At 36.9% G+C, this 9,206-nt stretch overlaps 1 protein-coding gene across 1 annotated transcript; it reads left to right on the top strand.

Moving 5' to 3' along the window:
- The first annotated feature begins 1,547 nt into the window (after positions 1-1,547).
- LOC121462368 (calmodulin-1) lies at positions 1,548-3,036 on the top strand. Its single transcript, XM_041673910.1, has one exon. The coding sequence runs from the start codon at positions 1,734-1,736 to the stop codon at positions 2,181-2,183; it is 450 nt and encodes a 149-aa protein (XP_041529844.1). The 5' UTR covers positions 1,548-1,733; the 3' UTR covers positions 2,184-3,036.
- Positions 3,037-9,206: the final 6,170 nt, after the last annotated feature.

The following is a 9,206-nucleotide window of genomic DNA, read 5'->3' as shown; positions in this document are numbered from 1 at the left end:
CTTAGAGAAGTGACTTTGATGTGTATAGTGATGATGATGTTATTATTCCTGTTGCCATATTGCTACACCAGCACATACCCTATTTGGTATTCCAGTATTTGCTGTTCCAGTATGCTGTGCTCTTGATGTTTTTTTTTGTCCCAGTAATCATTTTGTCCCAATAATAGTAATTATTGCTGTGTATACAAAAATAATACACAAGAGCACCTATGTAGTCCAGGGGCAAAATGAATAGATATATAAAGAAATAATTTACAATAGTAATGATAAAGATACAAAGGAAAATGAACATAAGCACTAAGGGAAGTGCTGTAGAAAGCAAAAGTAATCACTCAGGCAAAGAGAATCAAAATGAAGAAAGATGGCCCATGACACTGAGCGTTCACAGAAGAAAGTCAGCCTGTAGGAATAGTGACCGTAGCATTTCAGTCGGAGTTACATTAATGCTACCTTAGAGTAACTAAAAAATGATCTTGTCTATAACCAGTCAGTTTTACCAACATAAATATCAAGTTCTGCAGTTACACAGAATGGGTAGTCAAAGAGGAAAATGCCCAATAGACTATAAAATGTGTCTCAATTCAGAAAAGTATGCAGTTACTATAAATGATTTCATTTATTTTTTTTTCAGTGTGGTTTCAAAAGTGTGTTTGTTGGTGTTTAATGGCATGATTGTTACTGACCCTTTGAGATGTGTGTATGTTGTGTACATGACACACTTGATTATTAACTAATTCTTGTTTAAGAGTAAACTTATCTGAACATTCTAGTTAGAATATTAAAAGTCTAGTAGGTGTTGTTTCTAGCATTTAATTTTTATACATGCAATGATTATTATCATGTTATCTAAATGTTTTCATGGTTTATTTTAATCACATGCATAGACTTGTCAGAAGGACCAGCTATGAAGTTGACAGCAGAAGAAGAATCAGATAGTTATCACGGCTTTGAAAAGAATCCACCACCGGTATTTAAGTAATTAAATTTGAATTACAAACTGGTGTTTCTCATTGTAAAATAATGTAAAATGGATCAGAGAAAGTTACTTTTCAAACTGCCCTCAGAATCACTAGATCATGACTTAATGTATAATTTAACACCATTTGCTTAGTTATGGAATCCAGAATATTTTCAGAATCTCAAAGTAACAGATAACCCCGATCCTTGGATATATATGAAAAAAATTATTTTTTTATGTTGTTTTCCCTTTTTATGACCACTTACCTATTTAAAGAATAGATCAAATTTGAGACTTGTAACTAAGCCAGTATAGTTTGAATGATTTCAAAGGGATCAACCCACAATTTGATGTATTAGAAAGGGTTATTATTCTAAGAAACTAAAAATCTGAGGGTTCCAATGAGTAGTCAGTACTATCAATGTGTAAGTTTTGCTTACTCATTTCGGTCCTATTGTGGGTGATAACACAGGCATATACAATTAGTCCCACTGCCTGTACAGAGAAGGTACCTTCCATTAGGGCCAGTGGTGCTGTGCTCCAAACAGTAACCTTCAAGCTCATTATACTTCAAGAAAGGGAGGCAGGACGGCAGTGGTGCTGGGAGTCTCATGTTCGCAGTGCCGTTACTCGCAGTCGGGCGGCGGCTGAGGCTCAGCGCACAGCGCAGGTAGCGCCTTAGCAGCAGCAACAGCGGAGGCACCTCGGCGGTCACAGCCCCTGCGCTGGTGTAGCCACCCTCGCCTGCTCCGCTCTTCCTTCCTTCGCTCGCACCATGGCTGATCAGCTGACTGAAGAACAGATTGCTGAATTCAAGGAAGCTTTCTCCCTGTTTGACAAAGATGGTGATGGCACCATCACAACAAAGGAACTTGGGACTGTCATGAGGTCACTGGGTCAGAACCCAACAGAAGCTGAATTGCAGGACATGATCAACGAAGTGGATGCTGATGGGAATGGCACCATTGACTTCCCAGAGTTCTTGACCATGATGGCTAGAAAAATGAAAGATACAGATAGCGAAGAAGAAATCCGTGAGGCATTCCGAGTCTTTGACAAGGATGGAAATGGTTACATCAGCGCAGCAGAATTGCGCCATGTCATGACAAACTTAGGAGAGAAGCTAACGGATGAAGAAGTAGATGAGATGATCAGAGAAGCAGATATCGATGGAGATGGACAAGTCAACTATGAAGAATTCGTACAGATGATGACTGCAAAATGAAGACCCACTTTCAACTACTTTTCCCTCTAGAAGAATCAAATTGAAATCTTTTACTTACCTCTTACAAAAAAAAAAAAAGAAAAAAGTTCATTTATTCATTCTGTTTCTATCTAGCAAAACTGAATGTCAAACGTACCTTCTGTCCACACACAAAATCTGCATGTATTGGTTGGTGGTCCTGTCCCCTAAAGATCAAGCCCCCACATCAGTTTTACAGTGTAATACTCGTACTACCTTATAAGGAAGCACTTAGTGGACTCCTTAAAGTTCCATTTGCTAATGATTAATACACTGTTTGGGCTGGCCAGTTTCTCATGCATGCAGCTTGACGATTGAGCACAGTCAGGCCTTTGTATTAAAACTGAAAAATGGAAAAAACAAATTCAAAATCTCAGATGGGTTCTACAATTTGTTCAGATCAATTGTCAGTAGCCAGTTTGCTGCAAACAAACATTTAAAATTGGTTTACCTCAGGATGATGTACAGAAAATGGGTGAAGCTGAACTTTGAGACACAGCCCCAGAAGTAGGATGGCCCTCTTGTCCTTCAAGTGCTCCAACCACATGGTGACAATGACAGCTGGTGGCGTGCCTGAGTGATGGTTTAGTGCTGTGTGTGTTGTGTTAGAGTGAAGTAAACATCAAGGCTGTCACCAAATCACACAAATTTTTAATAAGAAATGTTTACCAAGGGAGCATCTTTGGACTCTCTGTTTTAAGACCTTGTGAACCATGACCCGGAGCCAGCAGAGTAGGCTGTGGCTGTGGACTTGAGCACAACCATCAACATTGCTGTTCAGGAAATTAGAATTTACGTCCATTCCAAGTTGTAAATGCTAGTCTTTTTTTTTTTTCCAATAAAAAGACCATTAACTTAAAAAAAAAAAAGGGAGGCAGAAACTACATTAAAATGTTACCCAGTGGCTTTACTGAATACTAGAGTGTATCAGGACTGAACTTAGTGCAGATTGTCTATGAGTTTCATGTCAATGTCTAGATGTCTAGTTTGGAGGAAACAATTGAAAAACCTAAGCTGTTTGAATTTGTTAATGTTTCAGGCCTCACAACAGTCATTTTGCTTGAATGACTTTGAATAATTTCAATTACTGAGTATCAGCTAAGAAGTAGGCAATGAGGCACTCAACATACAAAGTTATGACAAAGCAAAAAATAGAATCAGTAAACACTAATTTTTTTCATATAATGTCCATACTTGATGTCAAGATAGGAAAGATTGATGTATTCAGATGTGGTGGCACACTCTGGTAGGATGTCCTGAAGAGGCAGATGTGGGAAAAGCTATGCTTTATTTAAATTTATGGTTGGAATGATAGCATGAATAGAAATAAAAGCTCAGGGAAGACATTTATAAATACAGAAGGACATTTTGAAGAGGAGAACAAGAGTTGTCATAGACTTATTAGTTGAGTCTCTCTCTCTCTCTCTATATATATATGTATATACATATATGTAAATTATATATAAAAAGGTCTGGGCCCTTTCATATCAGTCATTATTCAAGAAAATGTCCACAGATATGCCTGCCCTAAGGCTGATCTGATGGTGGCAATTCTTCAACTGACCTTCCCTTTTCTCATATGACTCATTTATGTCAAATTGCAAATAAAACAAAAACAGAAAACAACACAAAAAGGTCTTTCCATCTTCTGGTGTCTTCTTCAGTATCTTAACATTTTCATTGTATGCTTGTACACTTCATTAGTTGAGATAATTTCAAGATTTTAAAAACGTTTTTTTCTTTTTTTCTTCCTTGGTATCATTGCCATTGGAAGTCTACTAATTTTTGCATGTTAATTTTGTTCCCTAATACTTTTGTCAATGTGTTTATCAGCTTTAGGAGATTTGTTTGATGACTTTTTATATAAAATTTTTTATATGAATTAATTGAAATATATATTTTTAATTGAAATAGAATTGCTTCACTTTCCCTCTTCCTTTTCCCAGCTACCCTCCCTCAAACCCTTTCCAAGACGCCCTATTCTCAATCTGATAAGCTCTTTTTATTTATTATCGTTACACCTGCAAGCATATAATATATGTGTACATATAAATTTATATAAATAAAACATCAGGCTAAGTCATTTTTGTTGTAAGACATTTTCAATAAATATTTATTTTAATCTAATTTTTTATTTTTAAATCAAAATTTAAAATTTGGACACACATATAATATGTTTGAGTCTGATCCACATTCCATTTCCTTTTCTCCAATTTCTTCCCCTCCTTACCCCTTAAAGTAAATTTAATTGATTTTAAAATAGAAAACTGAGATTTTGCAGGAAAGTTTTTAAAAAATGTTGTAACTGATTCCTGATGCTTATTTTAACGGACTATCTTTAATCAAATTCACACACAGGATGTTGGTTATTTATCAATGGCTAAAGATCAAAGAGGAGAAAAAATGGTGATGTGTCAGGAAAAAGGTGAGGAATCTGACAATAAAAAGTCCATAACAGAATATTTGTTTGAAGCACAAGGAGTTTCATATACCTCAAGCCAGAAAAGTTACCTCCTAAATATGTACTGAGTAACAGGATATTTTAAGTTTCAGTAGCACGCATGTCAAAGACAAGTTTGAAGACAGGCTAACTGAAGCCTATCACAAAGGTTACCTCTCTGGTGTGTAATGACCAAGGGAGATTAGGAAGCAAGTGGGGGTGGAGAAGAATGGGGATAGATTAAGAATGGTAGAAAAGATAGAGAGGAAATGAAGGGAATGAAGAAAGGGAGCATGCAGGGGAGGGCAGGAAATTCATATAAAAATCATGGGTGGGGGATTACTCATGTTAAAACACTACAAAGTGATCTGCTAATGAGGAATTGTGTGGAAGAGACTGAACACTGTGTTCTCAAAATCTTGTTTCCTCACTTTGGGGAAGGCATAAAGATGTGACATATTAGACCCTTCTTCAGTGTTCTATCTTGTATATAGTCAATATCTATTCTCAGCTGTATATATTACTTAATGTCAGTGGAAAAGTGTTCTTAAATCCTAGTATAATACCATATGAGCCTAAAATGACATCATAGAAAGGAATAACATGAAGCTTTAGTCATAGGTTGATTAAGAGTGCCATCAATAGACCCAAAGAGCATTCAAAACATAATGGCTTATTCAAATTGGGAGACATGGTGGGAAAATTGCACCAAATAGAAACTAGATTCTGTACAGTTAAATTATAGTAAAGGGGATTTTTGAAGAGACTCATTGACCAGAGTTTCTCAAAGTTTCATGATCCACGTTTTGAGGAAATTATTCAAAATAATTTTTGTTCAACTTTTCTGGAATTCTTCATTTCTTTTTTTTCTTTTTGGTTTTTTTTGAGGCAAGATTTCTCAGTAGCTATGGAGTCAGTCCTGGAACTCGCTTTGTAGATCAGGTTGGCCTTGAACTCACAGAGATCCACCTGCCTCTTCATCCTGAGTGCTGGAATTAAAGGCATGTGTCACCACCTTCCGGCTTTAATTCTTCATTTCTAAGAAGGTGTCTAGTGGTACAGTTGGTGTTCTAAAGACAATGAACAGCCAGTGTGTAGACTTCTCATTAAAGAAAATGAAAAAGATTCTTTGGTTGATAGTTCAAGACCACATCTAAGAAAACTTAAACATTATTATTATTATTTCTGAGAATATTTCTGCGGGGGGGGGTAGAATGAACATAGAAATGTCATTGAGAAAATGTGATTCAATGAGATTTTCTTTGATCACCAATCCTGCATCTATCACCATGTTTGATGATTTAATTTCTACAGTTGTTTCAACACCAAATGATAAGAAAGGGAACTTGTAAGATCAGTTTACTAAAACAATGCAAAAAGAAAGTAATGTGCTGAGAAGGTTACCCAGTGGAACTGAAGATAGGAAGTATCTTATACTTTATAATGCTGTGATAAACACCATGACCACAAGCCAATGGAAGAGGAAAGGGTTTATTTAAGTTATATATCTATCAAGGAATGCTGAGGTTGATCCCTGGAGGCAGGAACTTTCGTAGAAGCCAGGAAAGAATGCGGATGATTGACTTGTTCCTCCAGCCTTGCTCAGTTTGCTGAGCACCACCAGGGGTGGCTCTACTCACAATGGGGCTGGAATGTTCCACATCAATCATTGTCAAGAAACTGTCCATTTGGACTTGAGTTTTGTGCACGGTGAGAGATATGGGTCTATTTTCATTCTTCTACAGGTTGACATCCAGTTGTGCCAGCACCATTTGTTGAAGATGCTTTCTTTCTTCCATTGTATACTTTTAGCTCCTTTATCGAAAATGAGGTGTTCATAGGTTTGTGGGATAAAATCCGGGTCTTCTATACGATTCCATTGGTCGACTTCTCTGTTTTTATGCCAGTACCACACTGTTTTCATTACTGTAGCTCTGTAATAGAGTTTGAAGTCAGGGATGGTAATGCCTCCAGAAGATCCTTTATTGTATAGGATTGTTTTGGCTATCCTGGGTTTTTTGTTTTTCCATATAAAGTTGATTATTGTCTTCTCCAGATCTGTGAAGAATTTTGATGGGATCTTGATGGGGATTGCATTGAATCTATAAATTGCCTTAGGTAGAATTGCCATTTTTACTATGTTGATCCTCCCAATCCAAGAGCAAGGGAGGTCCATCCATTTTTTGGTATCCTCTTCAATTTCTTTCTTCAATGCCTTAAAGTTCTTGTCAAAGAGATCTTTCACTTCCTTGGTTAGATTTACCCTTAGATATTTTATGCTGTTTGTGGCTATCGTGAATGGTGAAGCTTCTCTGATTTCCCTCTCTGCTTCCATATCCTTTGTGTATAAGAGGGCGACTGATTTTTTGGAGTTGATCTTGTATCCTGCCACATTACTAAAGCTGTTTATCAGCTGTATAAGTTCTTTGGTGGAGTTTTGGGGGTCGCTTATGTACACTATCATATCATCTGCAAATAACGAAAGTTTAACTTCTTCCTTTCCAATTCGAATCCCCTTGATCCCATTATGTTGTCTTATTGCTATTGCTAGAACTTCAAGCACTATACTGAAGAGGTATGGCGAGAGTGGACAGCCTTGCCGTGTTCCTGAGTTAAGTGGGATGGCTTTGAGTTTCTCTCCGTTTAATTTGATGTTAGCTGTCGGCTTGCTGTATATAGCTTTTATTATATTTAGGTATGACCCTTGTATCCCTAATCTCTCCAAGACTTTTAACATAAATGGATGTTGAATTTTGTCAAATGCTTTTTCAGCATCTAATGAAATGATCATATGGTTTTTTTCTTTCAGTTTATTTATATGCTGGATTACATTGATAGATTTTCGTATGTTGAACCAGCCCTGCATCTGAGGAATGAAGCCTACTTGATCATAATGGATAATTTTTCGGATGTGTTCTTGGATTCGATTTGCCAGTATTTTGTTGAGGATTTTTGCGTCGATATTCATGAGTGAGATTGGCCTGTAGTTCTCTTTCCTGGTTGAGTCTTTGAGTGGTTTTGGTATCAGAGTAATTGTGGCTTCATAAAAGGAATTTGGTAATGACCCTTCTGTTTCTATATTGTGGAATACATTAAGGAGTATAGGTATTAGGTCTTCTTGGAAGTTCTGGTAGAATTCTGCATTGAAACCATCTGGTCCTGGGCTTTTTTTGGTAGGGAGGTTTTTGATAACAGCTTCTAATTCTTCGCGACTTACAGGTCTGTTTAGATTGTTCACCTGGTCCTGGTTTAGTTTTGGTAAATGGTATTTATCTAAAAAAGCGTCCATTTCTTTTACATTTTCCAGTTTTGTGGCATACAGGCTTTTGTAGTAAGATCTAATGACTCTCTGAATTTCCTCTGTGTCTGTGGTTATGTCCCCCTTTTCATTTCTGATCTTATTAATTTGCGTGTTCTCTCTCTGTCGTTTGATTAGTTTGGATAGGGGTTTATCAATCTTGTTGATTTTCTCCAGGAACCAGCTTTTTGTTTCATTGATTCTTTGGATTGTTTTCTGTGTTTCTATTTTGTTGATTTCAGCCCTCAATTTGATTATTTCCAGTCTTCTACTCCTCCTAGGTGAGTCTGCTTCTTTTTTTTCTAGAGCTTTCAAGTGGGCTGTTAAGTCTCCAGTATGTGCTTTCTCTGTTTTCTTTTTTTTTTCTTCAGTAGAGTATGTGGTATTTTATTAGTTATTAATTCCTTACTGGGTCTTTACCATAAATATTATCAGATGTTGAAAAATACAGCATGTCTTCTAGTGGGGGTCTCAAAATAAATCTCCTGTGGATTGGGAGGTGTGGTGGTGGGGGGGCTACAACCACCAGTCTTTTGAGTTCCACTAATGCTTTGTTTTCTGTTGCCACGGGAGACGTTGTTGCTTATGCTTGACTTTTCCTTCCTGCCCAACACTTGGTGTCATTGAGCTTTTTAATTTTTCAAGTGACTGTGGAGAGGTGTATCTCATGGTTATTGTGTCACTTCAGTCCGATTTTTATTGGGGTTCCTGATTTTATATGTAATGTATATTTTCTGTTTCTGAGTTTCCTTTTGGTGTGTGAAGTGGCTGCTAAAGTTTTTATTTCTCTGTTGAGTTTTCCATTTTTTTTCTCTTGGCTTTCGGGATTTTTTTTTTTTAGGTGGGCACTTAGTGCTATGAACTTTCCTCTCAGGACTGCTTTCATAGTGTCCCATAAGTTCGAGTATGTTGTTTCTTTATTTTCATTGAATTCAAGGAAGACTTTAATTTCTTTCTTTATTTCTTCCTTAATCCAGGTATGGTTCAGTAGTTGACTTTTCAGTTTCCATGAGTTTGAAGGCTTTCTGGGGGTAGCATTGTTGTTGAATTCTAACTTTAATCCATGGTGATCTGATAAGACACAGGTGGTTACTAATATTTTTTTTGTAACTGTGTAAGTTAGCTTTGTTACCAAGTATATGGTCAATTTTCGAGAAGGTTCCATGAGCTGCAGAGAAGAATGTATATTCTTTCCTCTCTTAATGTGCTGGCTTTGTGGGAGCCTAGCCAGTTTGGATGTTCACCTTCCTAGATATGGACGGAGGGG

This window comes from Microtus oregoni, unplaced genomic scaffold, assembly GCF_018167655.1.
Source record: "Microtus oregoni isolate MIOR12 unplaced genomic scaffold, Mior012 000024F_ref0000369, whole genome shotgun sequence".
Taxonomy (NCBI): Eukaryota; Metazoa; Chordata; class Mammalia; order Rodentia; family Cricetidae; genus Microtus; species Microtus oregoni.
The sequence above is the reverse complement of the archived record's forward strand: the minus strand, read 5'-3'. Positions and strand labels throughout refer to the sequence as shown.